The 17631-nt window shown below is 49.6% G+C and overlaps 1 protein-coding gene across 5 annotated transcripts in view; it reads right to left on the bottom strand.

The window, feature by feature from the left end:
• IQSEC3 (IQ motif and Sec7 domain ArfGEF 3) overlaps nt 1-15892 on the bottom strand; it is a 107116-nt gene extending 91224 nt beyond the window's left edge. For 3 of the 5 annotated variants that reach the window (XM_032254384.1, XM_032254386.1, XM_032254385.1), the window contains exon 1: nt 15212-15891. In XM_032254384.1, coding sequence (XP_032110275.1) covers nt 15212-15765 — 554 coding nt within the window. In that variant the 5' untranslated portion in view covers nt 15766-15891. Of the gene's footprint in view, nt 1-4506; nt 4727-15211 lie in introns of those variants that run through there. The other 2 variants (XM_032254383.1, XM_032254387.1) reach the window with 2 other exon arrangements.
• Between the last annotated feature and the right edge of the window lie 1739 nt (nt 15893-17631).

Genomic DNA, 17631 nt, shown 5'->3' with positions numbered 1-17631 from the left:
ACTCACTTTCTACAATTCTTCCTATTCTGTCATCTTTTACACATTTTATTAGGGAAATTTTCAAACATATATTTTGCCAGTCTTCTCCTTCCCAACTTTTTTGCTGGAGTATTATAAAGCATGCCTCAGAAATATCATTTCACCCACAATGTATCCCTCTAACAAGTAAGAACTTTAAAAAGATATGAGTATCATCATCACACCTAACTGAATTAACAGTTCTCTAACATCACCTAATATTTTATGTTCAAGTTTCCCCAACTGTCTTAAAAATGTCTAGTTCCAATCGCTTTGGCTAAATCAAGCCTGATCAAGGGTCCACACGTTACATCTGGTTGATTTGTCTCTAAAGTCTCTTCTCTCTTCTCTCTCAAACCCACTATCAAGCCTCCACACCCACTGCACTGCCAAGACCACACTTTTCAAGGTCACCAATTACCTGAATGTTGCTAAAGTGAATGAACAATTTTCAGTCTGCATCCACCATGTTTCAGCCGCTGTTGAAACGCTCTTTGCCAGAACACTAGGTGCTTCTCCTGGCTCTTCTCCTCCCTCTGGGTGCTCCTTCTCAGCCCCCATGCCCACCTTTCAGCACTGCGTGCATCACAGATCTGCCCTGGGCCTCCTTCATCTTCTGGTCATACTCCTTGGTGGCGTGGCCCAGTCTCAAGGCTTTAAAAGCGTCCGTAAGTTATACTTTCAGGCCACACCTAATGCCTTCTGTGCATCTCCTCTCAAATGTCTAGTAGCTGTCTCAAACACTATTTGTCAAATGCTCAGCCCTTACTCATCCCCCATGGACTTCTCCATCCCATCCTTCCAATAGCTTTGGCCCGAAACCTTGAACTCATCCTCACTCCTCTTTGTCCCACACCCCACACTGACCCCTCAGGAAGGACGCTGTCCTGGCTGCAGATCATACTTTCATTGCTTCTACCCTGGTCCAAGCTACTAGCATCTTTTACCTGGGCTGTGTAATAACCTCCTACCTGAACTCCCTGCTTCTGTCTTTCTTTTCTCTTCAGTCTATTCTCAAGCCAGCATCCAGAGTTCCTTTTAAGCATCCTCTGCTCAAAGTCATCCACTGGTTCCTAGTTTTTCTGAAGGTAAAAGCCAAATACTTCCTAAAGGACTCCAATGCCCTCAACAAGAAACACTGGCATTTTTGGCAGGAAAACTCTTCACTGTGTGGTCTGTCCGATGCACTACAAGATGTCTGACGTGGCCCTCACCCACTGCATGCCAGAGAGTAGCAGCCTTCCTCACCCAAGCCCCATCAGCCATTGTGACAACTAAGATGTCCACACACATGCTGCCTGGTGGCCCTGGAAATCCCAGCTCAGAATCTCTTACAAGATCTGCTACTCCCCTGCACCCACCTATCCTCCCCACGCCCCACCTGTCTCTCTGATTTTGCCCCAGACTCCTCTCCCTGTGCTCCCTGGGCTCCTGTCTTATTTGAACAACCTGGCACGGTCCCACCCTTGGCCTCTATGCTAGCTGTTCCTTCTGCCAGGAACGCTTGTCCCCAGACAGCCGCAGAACTCCCTCCCTCCTCCAGAACTTCGCTCAGCTGCTCTCCCCAGAGCACCCGGTTTGAAAGTGAAGACTCCTGTACTCCGGGTCTCTTCTCTGCTTTATTTTTCTCCAGAGCACTTATCTCATCAGATGCACTATAAGTTTTCATCAGTGATCTTATTTGTCTGTAGGCTTCATGGAGGAATTGGGGAGTTTTTTGTTCACTGCTGTACCCCAGGGCCTAGAATGGTAACTGGCACACAGAAGACAATAAATATTTGTTAAGTGAAAGGAAGAACACAGATGGCAGGAAAATGTATACTTACAGAAAGAAGAAAACAAGCTTCTGTAAGCCACAAGAATAAAGAATTAATTTTGTTCTTAGCAAGGACTGGTGTCTGCTCAGCCTAGGGTGGAAAGTAGGGGGTGAGGCTATAGGAACATCTATTTATTTATCAGATTGGTTCAGAAAGTCTTCCTTGGTGGGGTTTTAGGACTCCCCTTCACCTCATAATCTGGTTTTCAACCAGATTATAACACTCTGATGGTTCCGCCAAACTTGATGACTACTGACAACAAAGGGAGACCCAGGGAACAAGAATGAGCCAAGCTAGTTTTCAGACTGAGAAGCACACTCGCTGAATTGCATTTCTGCTGCAATTGACCCATGTCTGTAGGAGGCTGCAGCAGCATGTCAACTGGAGGGCAAGTTCAAATGGAGCTGCTCAGTAAGATCTGCTTCCTCTCCTCTCTGGCCCTCAGAAAGCCCATCTTAAATAATGACACAGAGACAGGCTACCCATTACTTGCCTTCCAAAACTCTTAGCAGAAAGGCCCTAGGTTCACAGCTCTACAGTGGAATATTGTGCAGCTGTTAACAAACAATGCAGGAGCTCTTTTTATACTTAATATGGAAAGATCACGAAGATACATTATTAGGGAACAAAACTCATGTTGCAGAACAGCGTACAGTATACTAGCATCTCTATAAAAAGAAATACACACTTTACCTGACTGTACATATAATACAGCTGGAAAGACATGAGAAAATGCTAGTAGAGGTTGCTGAAAGGTGTGGGGTGGGGAGGAATTTGAATGGTTAGGAAACAAGGATGGGGGAGATACTTGTCACTGTAACCTATTTTCTTTTAAATCTAGTACTATGTCAATGTATTGTCTATTTGAAAAGAAGACATCAAGCTACTCTGGAGGTTGAATTGGGAACACTGCTTGAGGCCAGGAGTTCGAGACCAGCTTGGGCAACATAGGGAGTCCTTCATCTGTACAAAAACAAAAAAATTATCCAGGTGTCCTGGTGCATGCCTGTAGTCCCAGCTACTTGGGAGGCTGAGGTGGGAGGATCACTTGAGCCCAGGAGTTTGAGGCTGCAGTGAGCAATGATTGTGCCACTGTAATTCAGCCTGGGTGACAGAGCAAGACCCCATCTCTTAAAGAAAGGAAAAGGTTGGCCGGGCGTAGTGGCTCATACCTGTAATCCCAGCACTTTGGGAGGCCGAAGCGGATCACCTGAGGTCAGGAGTTCGAGACCAGCCTGGCCAACATGATGAAACCCTGTCTCTACTAAAAATACAAAAATTAGCCGGGCATGGTGGCAGATGGCTGTAATCCCAGCTACTCGGGAGGCTGAGGCAGGAGAATCACTTGAACCAGGGAGACAGAGGTTGCAATGAGCCAAGATAGTGCCATTGCACTCCGGCTTGGGATACAAGAGTGAGACTTCATCTCGAAAAAAAGAAAGAAAGGAAACGGTGAATCACATTAAAAGCAAATTTCATTAGCAATTTTTCATATATGTTAAAAGCCACCTGCACAAGTACAGGTGGCCAGAAGCCAGAGGGCTTCGGGTGAAAAAGGCCTGAGGCTTTAGCTGACCTCATGTGCCCAAAGCTGGTCTGGGCACAGCCCCTGGGCTGCAGGGCTCACTCCCAGCTCCTGTGTTCTAGGAGAGCAGTGACCCAGAACCACCTGCAGAGCCATGAGGAACACGAAATGCCAGGATCGGGTATGCTGTCCTGAAAGCAGATGGGGGAGGGGTGTCAGTGGATAGGAAGGCAAGGAAGGGAATGATGGATATTTGCCTTCAAATATTTGAAAGGCTGTCAAATCAAAGAGGGAAGGAGTCCTGTTCCAAGCCTCCTAGAAGATGCCTGGGTCAGGGTGGGGGGTGGTAAGATCTCTCACCTTCAAAAAGCATTTTCTGCCACTGGAAGGGTTGAGCCCTCACTGCATACCAGGCACTTGGCTTGCCTGGCACTTTACTAGCATTACCTCTGAATTTTCCCAGCAATCCCAGGAGGCTGGTACTATTCGTATTCCCTGTTTTACAAACGAGAAACCTGAGGCTGTCACTGCTCAAGATCACACAGTAACGACCAAGTCGAGATTCAAAGCCAGGGCCCTACTCAGAACTATTATGCTGCACTGCAGGCTGAGGAGATCTACAGCCCTGGGAATTCTAAGACTGTGATTCCATAAAATACAAATATAAACATGGGAAGGCTAAGATAAGGTTAGGAGTTTTGTTTTTCTTTTTAGACGGAGTCTTGCTCTGTCGCACAGGGTGGAGTGCAATGGCGTGCTCATTATCCAGATTCAAGTGATTCTCCTGCCTCAGCCTCCCACGTAGCTGGGATTACAGGTGGGCGCCACCACGCCTAATTTTTGTATTTTTAGGTAGAGACGGGGGTTCACCATGTTGGTCAGGCTGGTCTCGAATTCCTGACTTCATGATCCGCCTGCCTCAGCCTCCCAAAGTGCTGGGATTACAGGCTTGAGCCACAGCGCTCGGCTAAGGCTGAGAGCTTTTAATTTTTTTCTTTTTTTTGTCGAGGTGTCTTCGGTACAAGGAAGACCAGAAAAGGTGGATGCTGAGTAGAGTTTGGACCTCGGTGACACAATCCTCATCCCTGACTCCTGTTAGCCGCCCCCGCCTCAATGTCCCCTTCTTCTCCAAGGGAATCTACTCACACCATCACACTAGCCTGGGCTGCGGCCCACAGAGGCCGGGGAGGGGCGCACATCCAGCATCCAGCACCAAGCCTGAGGGCCCGGGGAGCCCCCGGGGTCCGGCTGCTTCCCGAGCTGGCGGCTGCAGGAGCAGCGGCAGGGGGAGGTGGAGCAGCGGTGGCGGGAGGTGCCGCAGCACGGAAGCCCCCTCAGCGCCCCTTGGGCTGGAAACCCGGGAGGAGGCGGTGCCCTGCGCAGGGAGGCCCCAGACGCCGTGGGTGGGCGGCTCTGCGCAGCCAGGCTGCGTGGGAGCGGGCAGCTGCGGTGGGGAGCACCCCGCGCCGGGCGGGGGGGCGGGAGGTGGGGGGGGGCACCACAGCGCTGGGAGGAGGGGCGCCCGGGCTGCGCTTCCCTTAGCTGGTGACTCAGCAGCCGTCTTCCTCAACTGGGCAAGGCGGCGCGGCGAGGGCGGGCGCGTGGGGCGGCGGGGGCGCGTGGCTTCCCCGCGCAGAGGTGCCGGTCCTCGCCACCGCCCCTGCGAGGAAGTGCGGGGCTGGGCGCTGGGAGGGGGCGCGTGGGCCGGGAGATTCCTTCCCGCCTGCCGGCGGTTCGCCACCCCGCCCACGCAGGCGTTATCCCGACTCCGCGTTCCCTCCCCGCGGAGGAGCCGGGGGAGCGCGCGCAGAGGAGGAAGGGCTTTCCCCAGGCTGGCCCGGCAAGGGTTGGGGGCGGAGGGACGGAGGGGACACCCGAGGGAGGGCACCTGCACCCAAACCCTCCCCTCCTGCTGCTCTCGGGTTTTACACATTCATGGCCGGAGGGAGCCCGATGGAGATTTCTAGTTTTAGATCTGGAAATCCTTGCAGAATTCACCTCGTTCTGCCCCAGTGCCCCCGGGGCTCTGCCACCTTTTGTTCTTGAAAGGGACAGCGCACCATATCCTGAGAGTCCTTCCTGTGGCTCTTGTCATTTAGAAGCCTTTCTTCATATCTAAGCTAGGTCCTTCCTGAGGCAGTTACCCCCAGACGGCTCTGCTTTGCCAGACTTGGCCCTCTGGTAGAGGGAGCAAGAAAGAGGATCAAGAATGTCCCCACTGAGCAGGAGGGGAAATCGAGGCCCAGCGAACGGGAGGGGTTTGCCCCAAGCTTATTGTGGGGTATGTGAGAGAGGTGCTGACCTCAGGACTCAGGAGCTCTGGCTTCTAGGTCAGAGTCCAGCTGCTTGAAAAGATAGTATTCCTCTCTAGTGCTGCCCGCTGCAGTGTCTCCGCCTGTCTCTGGAAATCCCTTTGACCTTTTCTGATGGATTCGTATATGTTAAGTAGCATCATGAATATCAGAGATGCCAGATGATGCCCGTTAGGAAGCATCCAGGGTAAAGACCAGGTTATGCACAGGAAACACGGAGGCTGGACCCAAGCAGGAAATTCCCGCCAGCGTTGCAGAGTTTTTGTTGCTGTTGTTTTTAAATGATCCTTGGTTGAATTGATGCATTGAATGAAAATTGTGGTAGATAGGAATCAATCAACAAGGAAGAAATGGTGGAATTCCCTTGTCTCTCTGCCTGGGATGAGGAATGCATTCCTGATTGGAGGCAGGTGGTTGGCTGGTTTGACCTGGTGCATCCAAAGTCCTGAGAGGTCATTGGCGCCAGGCCCTGGCCGCGTCTAGGCTAAGATACCCTTCAGGGAAAATCACACAACGCTTTCTGTGTGTCTCACTGCCCCATACCTGGGCTTCCATCCCTGCACCTCTCCCCTTCCACACAGCCTTCTTCCTAGGAGCTTGCTCCTCAGGGGCCTGGTCTCCTGCATGCTGCAGATGGAGTGGGTATGGAGGTGTGGTAGACTTGCTCCGTTCTACAGAGGGGAAGACCCAGGAGGATCTGGCTAGCCAATGGAGATGAAACACTTCATGCAGAAAAAGGAAAAGGAACCGGGAGTGCTGATGGTGTGCCCAGGCCAGGGGGCACTGGGAGATACAGAAATCAAGCTATTCTGAGCTTTGCTGTGAGGCCTGTGCATCTTTAGTATGATGTGGGTTGTCCTCCAACTCCCCTAGCCCGTCAGTAACACACAGTTGGCCATGCAGAGTCGTGCCCTCTCAGGCCCACAAACACCTCCGCACCACCTGCTCACCCTCTCGTCAGGGTATTGATACTTCCCTGAACAGAGCTGATCTTGCCTGGTTGAGAAATAGGAGTAAGGGGCCTGGAACCTAGGTGCTGGTTCATGATCCCAGAATCCAGCCCTTTCCTCTCTTTTCCCCCAGAGATATGGCCACAATGCAAGCTTCCTTTCCCTCCTGCCTTCATAAGCCCATTGCCCATTTCTCACTTCGCCTGTCGACAAGGCTGGGTGTCTCTCTCTCTCTCTCTCTCTCTCTCTCTCTCTCTGTGTGTGTGTGTGTGTGTGTGTGTGTGTGTGTGTGATGAAATTCTCACTCCAGAGTTTTGTTCTTAAGACAGCTTCCCAGGCTGACAGACTGGTCAGGGGCTGTGGGCAGAGAGGGCTCTCCCTGCTCATGACTAGGATTGGGATGGGTCCTGTTAGTTGCCGGGGGCAGTCTTCCCCTCACCCCTCATCTGTCTCACACCCCAATCAGCCTGAAGACCTGAGCCTGAGTCCAGCTTTCCACGTGGGCTCAGCTGCAGGACAGTGAGCTGTGCTGTTGGGCCCAAGAACAGCTCCTCAGGGGCCTCCCTTCTGTGCAGCTCTTCCTCAGCCCTGATACCACAACCCACCCCCACTCAACAATCCATGAGCCTGCCTGGACCCTACAGACTGAGGGTTTATTTATTCAACCAGTATTTATCATGCATCTTCAAGGTATTGAGTTTGACTCTCATATTCTATTCCCTGCAGGCTCATGTGACACCAACCTCTACTGCCTGCTGGCTCTTCCTGCCCACATCTTCCTGCCCCATAGCAAACCCCAACAGAGTCATGTGACATTTCAACATCCAAAACATTATTTAAGATCCTAGAAAGGAGAAAACAAGCTTATCACACATGATGCTCTTTAACTTCCTGCTTTATGACTTCCACACGTGAAATTCATTGGGAAAGTATCCCTTCTACAGCCCAAATACTTACTATTCCATGACAAGTCAGTGGAAGTGCCCCATGTCCTTCCCCTTTCCTTATCAGGACCAAACAAGGCAATTCCAATTCTCTGCAAAGTTTAGTGGAGCTAAAAATACACTTGGACTCTGAAGCGCCTCCCTCATGAGCCCTTCAACTCCTTAGCGGCGTAGTGCTCTGGCCTTTAGTTAACCAGAGCTACCACAATATCCTCCCCTCTTACCAAATCCTGCTCTGGGAAATTGCTCAAATAAACTCTTTCACACTAAACGTGTAAAATACTGAGAAGGCTAAATGTGTTGATTTTTTCCTGTCCTAGGAGAATTTGCGTTTAAACAAGGAGGATACCCAGAGTCATCTCCGATTGTGGAATTATTGGCATAGTTGAGATATTCTGAAAGGCAGAATATGTGCTATCCCTGGAGTTACAGGACTGGCTTTAAGTTTGGCCCTGCACACCCGTGAAGCAGCCCTGACTGGGTTTTTTGGTCTGTCATCACATAATGTCGAGAGCAGTGAAAGAAGAGTTAAAAGAATTTGAGCTCTAAACCTAGTTCTACCACTAACTAGTTTGGAAGCAACAGTCACTTCTTTCTTAGGCCTTACTTTTCCCATTTGCCAAATGAGAAGTTTTAACCTTAAAGAATCCTTCTAGCTCTGATGTTTGCTTAACTCCCCAAAGGGTCTAGCAGACCCTGGCCCAGCTCCTAAAGGCCTCTAGCCCCTGGAGCTTTGGCTTGGAGGGAATGGTCTGATGCCAGCACAGAGCATGGGGCCCTTCTCTGGGCAGGGAGTGGGACAGGCTGCCCATATGCCCTCTGTCCACAGCAGCCTGCCTGCCAGGGAGGAAAGGTGCTGCTCGGCACACACACCGGTCTTGAAGAGTTACATAACCCACGCAGATCCCTTATTCCAACCAAACAGCAACAGCAAAATAGTCTGTCGTCCACCCCCACCCCAGCACACACACACACATTAGCAGTCTTTGCCTGTGGTGGCCTCATCGTCCACCCTGGAAGAGAATTTTAGAAGCCCACCATCTTTTCTTTTTCATTTGTTTTAGTTTTCCTGAAAGATATCTCATCTAAGAAAAGTCTTTAAGAGAAGAAAACCAATAACCATGCATTGGGCCTCTTAGTCCCTCCCTGCTGTTCTTTTCAGCTTTCTGACCTCAGAGTCCTGAAAAGTGAAGATCTATCTTCCATCCCCAGGAAGGAAAAATTTGGAGAAATGGATTCAGCTTCCATTCCACAGAAGTGAGAAGCACTTCCTGGATTCAAACGCCATTTCCTTCACTCTCCATTTTTGTCCTTGACAAGTCAGTGTACCTTCTCCTAGATGAGACTATGATTTTCTTAATTAGGAAATAGGGGTGGTATTCTTACTGTGGGGCATCAGGTGATAATTCAGATCTCTTTGATGTCCTTAAGAGAAGTGCAAATAATCTTAAAATGCAACAGAAGAGGTTTAAGTTGGGCTGAAAGAAGACTTTGCCAGCTAGAAAGTTGTGAGACAGCATTGCAGATCACTGAGGGATGGTGGATTTGTCCTGCCTGGCTGCTTTTCAAGGTAGGCTCAATACTCCTGTGTCTGGAATGGCTTGGGTGCACATGGCCAGAGGCAGAGGGTAAATGAGAAAGGGGCACATGTAGAAAGGTGGCTTGGCAGTATAGAAGAAACCCTGAACCCTGCATTCTAGTCTGTCACTGTCATCTGACAACAGATGAACCTCTTATCTTTCTTGGACCCTGGTTTCTTTTTCTTTTTTTGGTCAGGAGTAGATGGAGTCTTGCTATGTCACCCAGACTGGAGTGCAATGGCGCAATCTCGGCTCATTGCAACCTCCGCCTCCCTGATTCAAGCGATTCTTCTGCCTCAGCCTCTTGAGTAGCTGGGACTACAGGCCACCACACCCAACTAATTTTGTATTTTTAGTAGTGACGGGGTTTCACCATGTTGGCCAGGCTGGTCTTGAACTCCTGACCTCAACTGATCTGCCTGTCCTGGTCTCTTTATCCGTAGAAATACTGTAATGTATTGAACACTTACTATGTGCCCCAAACAGTACTAAATAAATGATATTATGTAATTTTTAAAACTTTACAACCAGTCTTTAAAGTAAGTATTTTCCTCATTTTATAAGTGGAAAAAGAGAGGCCAAAAGAAAGTAAACAGTGAAGGTGAGGTCTCACAGCTGTGGGGTACCGGGATTTCTCCCCAGGTATGCCTGCCCAAAGCTCATGTTCTCAATCACCTAGATCTTGGACACTGTGTGATCCAGTGGCTACCTGAAGTTCCTTTCAGCCTGAAAGATTTAGCTTTGCCCTTGCCTTACTCCTGATTCCCTTTCTTTTTGTTAATGCCCTCATTGACTGAAATGAAGATGACCACTCCCTTTTTCCATGAAAATAAGGTACCCTTTGCAGCGTTTGCAGGAACCTGCATTTTGTGCTTTTCCAGAAGCAGAGGAGGAAGTTGCTGCAGTGGCCCAAGCCTTGGAAATCCTGCCAAACGGCCTCACATTTGAGAATCTGCCAGGTACAGTGAGAGTGTGTGTCCCCAGGGCCACTTACTGAGAAACCCCTTACTAAGCTGCTGTTGCCCTGTGCCCAGGGCCACTGGGATATTCTTAGGACCCAGTGAAAAAAAATGTTCAGGCCTTCCAACAAGGCAGCTTGTCTAAAAATCTTTACATGGGACATAAACTCAGGAGTTGAGTCTTTTTTCAGATTGTGAGCCCCAGTGTTTGTCCCAGTCCTTCCCTCTTTCTTCATGTTACGCTCCCTTCCATTCCTTCTTCACCCAGCCCTGGCCCCAGCTGCCTTTTCTCATAAGTGACCTTTGAAACTCAGGCTACACAGAGATTTGCTGAATCAGCAGGACCAACTGCTGTTTCTCTTGCTTAGTTTTGAGCCAGTGGGAAAACGTGCCAGGATGCCTTTGTGAGGCCCTATGGCATTCACTGTTTGCGTCTGGGAAGAGCTTGGGAATGAGGAAGGAGGGAGCTGATGTGGAACTCGGCATGGAGGCTGGTAAGGAGGAGGGAGACAACCAGTGTTTCCCAGAGACCAGGGAATGACTTGGTTCTCTTAAATGCATTATTTTTGGATGGAAGGAAGGGAAGAGCGGTGGTCTAGGTGATCAGAAAGGCAAAGGGCAGCAAATCTTTGCAAGTGGCCACTCTATGCCAGCTATCTGATATAAACAAAAAGATGCACACTCCCTCCCCAAAGTGGGCCTTCAAGCTGGCCCCATTTCTTAGACTAGAAGCTCTCTCCCTGCTGGGGATAGGGGAAGAACTAGTGGATAGGGAGATTGGTGAGCGTGGGCCCTACGATGCTTCCTCAGCAACCAGGCACAAGGTAGACAAGGTTCCTGTGTGTTGAAATTGTCCTCACCCAGCGATAGGGTTTAGCCTCAAGGGAGGGGATTAGGGTGGGAAGAGGGGGGCTGTATCATCAGAGGATGGAATGAGATGCGCATGCAAAACAGGTATCTCCATGGATTGAATTTTCTGCCTTTTGTTCCCTTTCCAGCTACCCTTGCCTCTTGCTATTCTGACATAAACCTTTGAGCTGAATGAAGAAAACCTGCTCTCTGTCTCTTAACATGATGTGTATACTCACCCTGTTTACCTTGTGCTGTTCTGATAGAAGATTGCTCTACGCAGCTGCAACATGCTTACACTTGTTTAGACGTTTCTAGATATGTATCTCATATATTTTGGGCAAGGACCATTTGCTTCTTTCCAATCTTTCCACAGCACTGAGTGCAGGGTTTTGAACAGACTGGACACTTGATACATATAATTGACCATAGACTTTTATACTTTCTTTCTTAATAGCTTTTAGGATGGGCCAGCCATGAGCTGTCACCTTCAAGCATGCAACCCTGACTCAATAGGAGCAGAGACCCCAGTTACAATCAGCATCTTAGACAACTCAGGCTAAAGAGCACATCCAGGAATCTTCTAGCCATACCCAGCCTCCAGTCAGTATGAGAACAGGGAGCTCAAAAGATACTCAAGACTTATTTCATGTTTAAAGGATGTGGGTAGAGAGGAAAGAGATTTCCCTGTGTAGCTTACGTGGAAGAAGGATAGGAGGGGGAGAAGATGGGAGAGCGAAAGCGTTTGAGGGAGAGGAAGAAAGGGAGAAGAGAAGGAAGAAAAAAGGGAGGAAAGGAGTGAAGGAGAGGAGGGATGTGAAAGGAATAAAGAAAGGATATAACAGAGAGAAGACAGGAGCTGTGGAGCCCTTCAGACTTCATAGTCACATTGAGGTGGGGAGCTTGGAGTAGGAGCTGAATTTGAATTGGAACGCAAGAATCTATCCTCCAGCAATCATCTGCCTGTGGCGTTGGAGACATGGACAAGCCCTGCCATCCAAGGCAGTAAATGCATGACTGGTGGGTGGGAAAATGTGCTCAGATGCCACCGAGGCCAGCAGCTTCAGATAAGTTCATATGCTTCCACGGCAAGAGGATTTGTCAGGTCAAGTTGGGTTTCTGATGCCAGCCAGGAAAGGGATAATAATAAATTCTGCAGATGCTGTGAGCCTTGATTGAAAAAATAAAGAGGAGGAAGCTATGTTTGCTGATTTCATTAAGAGGCAAAAGCAGTGGGGGTCAGAGCTTAGCAAGAATCAAGAAGCACGCAGAGAAAGAATTTTAACCCTTCAAATGTTTTTCTTCCTTAGTATCTCTGCACTCACCCACTCACGGATTGCTGCTTTCTTGCACTGACCTCCAATACCACCACCACCTTTGTGTCTCCCTCAGCTGAAGGAGGGAGAGAAGCCAGATTACATATTAATGCAGATAAAATGGCAATTAAATGATTCATTATTTCCCAGTCCAAAGTTCTCTAGGGCTTCTGCATCTCCTGGAATTGGGTAGGAAGAGGGGTTCTGGGATTAAGAGTCAAACTGTGTGAGGACATAGTGCACCTACTGGAGTGCCTGGCCTCTGGAAACCCTCACCCACTCTTCGACCACCTCACTGGGGCAGCGTTCTCACTGGAATGAGGCCAGAGGAGGAATGAGAGAAGATTCACAGGAAACGCATGATCAGAAGACCTGCTCTGCCATCTCTTCCTCCCACTTCAGCACTCCTAGTAGAGAACCAATTTTGCAGCAAGCCCCCAGGAGCAATACCAGGGAGGGGGCTGCTGGCTCTGCTCTTTTCCTCCTCACCTTTCCCTATCCTTGGAGATACCTCTCTGCCTGCCGGCTCCATCTACTCCTGCACCGTAGACAGGTATGGGCAGAAAACAAACATACAAAACAGGCCATGGGCAGAGAGCAGGGTAAGACCGAACATGTAATTAGCAGTGATGATTCCTTCCTGAGGTTCTGCGGGGAAACTTGCGTTGAAGTTGGGCAACTGTGGGGAAAGAAATGAGTGGTCCAGAAGATATTCAATCAGCCAATATGACCATGTTTTCACATCCAAGGAAAGAGAGCTGCAGGGAGGAGGGGAGGCAGGCACATCCATGGTCTCTATGTCTCTGGGTGTGCAGGCTCAGGGAGCAGGGGAAAAAGCTGGAGGCTCTGGAGAAAGGAAGGCACTACTGTTAAGTGCCAGGGCCAACTTTCTAAGTGAAGGATTCCAATAACTTCCACTCTCCTCCACCATGTTAATTATTTCTTATTTTTGTTCTATTCCTTTGAGAGGCAAAAGCGGGACAGGTGAGAAGGAAAGATGAGGATGTCACAATTCCTCTCTGGAATTGACATGTGAGGCTGGACAGGAACCCAGATAATTCCTAAATCCCAGGATTCCTAGCAGGACCAACTGAGTGAAAGGGTTTGGGCTCTATAGATCACTCTGAAGGCCATAGCGATGTCTTTGTCTAAGAAAAATAATCTTTCGTCAACTCTTTTTGCCACACAATCCCCTGGAGAGATGCAAAGAAAGTGGAGATGCAGTAGGAGAGAAGGGAGACACCAAAAGTCATGAGGAGAGAAATCATAATGACCAGGTAGCTGTGGCTCCCCTCAGGGAAAGAGACTGGAAAAATACTTCCCACCTACCTGGGGAAAAGACCACTTAGTATCTTGGAACAGTGTTGCCTTTTGCTGAGCCTTGGGCATTGAGGGAAAATGACTTTCTGCTTTTTATGCCAGATAAGGAAAAACCAAAAATAAAAATGTGAAACTGAGGGAAGTCCAAATGGGTTATTTAGGGAGTTGAGGTAGAAAACTGTATCTTCTTGGGGCTTGAATCAAGTGTTTTAAGTCAGCCAAGCCAGATTATGGTAGACTCCTTGGTTCTGATCCACGTACCCTGTGAGCTACCCTGCCCTAACCCAACTTCTCCAACTCTACAACAGATGGGAAAAGAAAGTGAGTTTTGAAGGAATACAGCAAATCTTCACAAGGATCTCTCAGACTTAAAGCACATGTGCAACTGGATGAAGATGAGATTCCTAGCTCTACTTTCTTCCTCATTATCCCCTTTAGCATCACCATTTTCAAGGTCAGGTACTGACCAGGTACAATTTCCCTTGAACTATCCTTATTTAGTTCTCCTTCACTTGTCTAATCAGAGAAAAGAAGCTGACATGGCCACAGCCTTTCCAGTGCAGAGAAGAGAACATCCCAGATGCTTTCATGTCTTCTTCCCATATTTCTAGTTTATGGACCTCGTGAGTGAAGAAAGAGCTTGAGGTTCTAGGTGCTGAGAGATTAACATTTCTCTCAGGACCCAAGACAAGATTTCAGTGATCACCAAATAACCGGAGGAAATGAGGTTTGCAGTTGCTGGCCTTAACAGGGAGATTTAAACAGGCATGGCATCTGAATATCAACTCCATCTGTCTACTGACCCCCATGTCATTGTTCCCTTTCAGCAATGGCCAAATACCCTGTAGGAAGAACCCTCCTTGAGTTGGAGGAAAAATCTATACCCAGACTGAGTTCTCAAGCCATGCCTGAGTCCTCCATTGGTTTGATAGGATGGTCCCTTGCGCCTCTTCGGCTCTACGGGAATTCAGAGCAGAGAAGCCTTCCCCAAATGAGCCATTCCTGGCTATGACTCCCACTTCACCAGGTGAAAAGCCGCATCTTCTCTTCATCTTCCTCCAGCTCCCGTGCTTTCCCACGTCACTCCTGCTTTTCATGTTTGCCCCCAGTCTCCTGATTTTCCCTCTACCCCAGTCCTACTCTTCCTGGGCCTCAGCCCTTTTAAAGCTCTTCACATGCCTCTTTCCGAGCCTTCATCTCAGTCTCCATTCAAATACTTTTACTACCCAAACTTCCTTCCAAATTTTTTCTCACTTAAAAAGATACCTTCAATGGTTCTCTTCTACAGTTGAATCTTCACTCGAACTTCATCCCAGTCTAACCCCCTTTAAATGCTCAGTTACTAATATCCCCAATCGCTTAAAACCCACTTATTTCCTCCTTTGGCCTTACTGATGGCCTGGTTACTCCTTTTTGCTCCAATATTCCTCAAAACCTTCTCAGGCACGGATATCATTTCCTCATTTTCCCCAGATCTCCTTGACACACTTCTGGCCCCTTCAGGCCACGTCACCCTGGTCTTTTAGACTCCCACGCACCCGATGTCCCTGTCTCTCCCTCACACCCACTTGCTTCCCTTGCTCCCACCACAACAGTGCCCATCTCCCTCTTCCCCGCTCACTCAGGTCTCCTGCTCAGGACGCCCTTGCCGATGGTGGAGGGGGATTTGTGCTGAAGGAGAGCTCCGGCAGCAGCGCAGCAACTCGGGGGACGCTCCTTCTCCTTGTCAGTCACGGCTCCCTGTGTCCCCAGATGCTTGTGGGGCGACTGGGGTGTGTGAGCCCTGCTGCCAGGGCCCCGCGGGGGCTGCTCCAGGAGCTGTCCGTGATGCTGAAGCGGCGGCTGCTCGGGTGCGGGCTGTGGCGCGGCGGCTGAGCGCTGTCCCTGGTCCTGGAGAGGTTCTTGGGCCCTGGCAGCGGCAGCAGGAGCGGTGGCCGGAGCGGCGGGCGGCTGGGCAGATGACGGGGGGACGAGCCCGGGCGGAGGCTGGGCTTGCAGCAGCTGCTGGTGCTCCCACAGGCTGCGGTTCTCAGCGCTCAGCTCGTCCAGCCGCCGCTCCAGCTCGTCGATGCGCTCTCGCTGGGTGTGGATGAGGCTCTGCTGGTTCTGCACGATGGCCGTGAGCTCCTTGAGGTAGAGCACGGCGCGCACCGGGTTCTCCAGCAGGCTCTCCATGCCGCCCGCCGCCGCCTGCGCTCTGCCTGCGCCTGGGCTGGCGGCGGGGAACGCGAGGGCGCGGGAGCCCAGCAGCCCAGTGGTCGGCTCGCCTCCCTCGCCCACGGGCCCAGCCTCCCTGCCGCCGCCGGCGCCGCGTCACCGCCACTCCGACCTTCACACACGCATCGCGGGGCGGGGCCGCGGCTCAGGGCCCCACCCCCACCCCACCCCCTACCCCCAGGCCTCCCCAACCCCTCATCTCCCTGCCTCTTGGCGTCATAGGAGGCTCTGCTGCCTGCAGGGCCGAGATGAGAGGGAGGAGGCCAGAGACAGGGAACCTGCGGCCCGGGCGTGGGAGGGAAGCAGGAAACGCAGGCGACCCGAGAAGGACGGTGAATCTGACTGGCCAGAACGGGAAGTAGGCGAAGGGGAAGAAGCGATCCTGGGAAGGTGCGATGGGACCTGCAGGAGAAGAGAAGCAGAAAAGAAAGGAAGAGAAGGGGAGAGGCTGGCGGAGAGGAAGCAGAAAAAGGGAAGGTGGGAAAAATAAAGAGAAATGAGCTGGAGGAGAGGAAGGCGTGGGTCCCTGAAGGGGCGCGAATTCTTTAGGTCCAGTCCTTCCAGGGGCTGGGGTCCATCTAGATACCTGCGGAGGAGAGGCCACACTAGCCGCTTTTGCTCGCAGCAATCTATTCTGCGGGGGAATTCCCTGGAACACAAGGATTCTGGGGCTCTAAGGGACCCTAAAGAGCATCTGATCCTGCTCCTTCCTTCAGCAATGAAGAAACTTGGGGTGGGAAGGCTGTTCATGCTGGGTTTTCCCTGGGAGTGAGATCTCAAGACAGTTTTGGCAGTTCCTGATAGAAACACAAACTAAATAAACCAGGTCCTCTGTGGCAAGGGCTAACACTTCCAGAAACTTCTGAACAGGTCATTCTATTTGACAAATAGTTAGAAAATGCACGCTGTTACCAAACATTGGGCTAGATGGTGGTAAGAGAAAGATGATTAGAATAGAATCTTAGGCTTCTTGATGCTTATAAATAAGTGGGTGAAATTGGTCGTAATTAACTTTGACGTATGGTGGTGGTGGGGAGTGATCAGGTAGAGGTTTGCCCAGAGTGCTATAGGAGCCAGCAGCTTAGAGATCCAGGAAGACTTCTTGGAGGAAGTGACTCTTGGTGTGGCAAGGGTTTCTCAGAAAGGGAGGGCAACATGAACAAAAGCTCAGAGACATTAATCAGCATTGATGGAATCATTCATTCATGTTTACAACAATCATATGTAAAACACCCACTAGGTGCAAAGTAATGTACCAGAATCTATGCAGGCCACATTTAGCATAGATAATAAGTTATCATTTCTATAATCAAGTTGATTCCAATCTCGTAAAGTAGATACGACATGCACATGAGCAGGCAAAACACAAGTCGAGATTTCTGTAAGAGCTCTTCAAGCCAAGTGCCATAGAGTTCAGGGGCGGGAGAGGTTTCATTTGACTGTTTTGATCTGATGAGTTCTGATAGGGGTGTTATTCAAGTTGGGCTGTGAAGAATGGGAGATATTTCAACAGGTAGGCAGAACAGGGGGCCAGAGATGAGAAAGATATATGAGGCAGCAGGGAAAAAGCTAAGTAATGGAAAAATAGCACTTGGTTTAAATTAATTTGACAGGAAATTAATTTTCTTTTCTTTTTTTCTTTTTCTTTGTCTCTCTCTCTTCCTTCCTTCCTTCCTTCCTTCCTTTCTTTCTTTCTTTCTTTCTTTCTTTCTTTCTTTCTTTCTTTCTTTCTTTCTTTCTTTCTTCTTTCTTTCTTTCTTTCTTTCTTTCTTTCTTTCTTTCTTTCCTTTCTTTCTTTCTTTCTTCTTTCTTTCTTTCTTTCTT

The sequence above is a fragment of the Sapajus apella genome, unplaced genomic scaffold, assembly GCF_009761245.1.
Source record: "Sapajus apella isolate SASKATOON/1434 unplaced genomic scaffold, GSC_monkey_1.0 scaffold86, whole genome shotgun sequence".
In the NCBI taxonomy this organism is placed as follows: Eukaryota; Metazoa; Chordata; class Mammalia; order Primates; family Cebidae; genus Sapajus; species Sapajus apella.
This window is presented reverse-complemented; position numbering and strand designations above follow the sequence as displayed.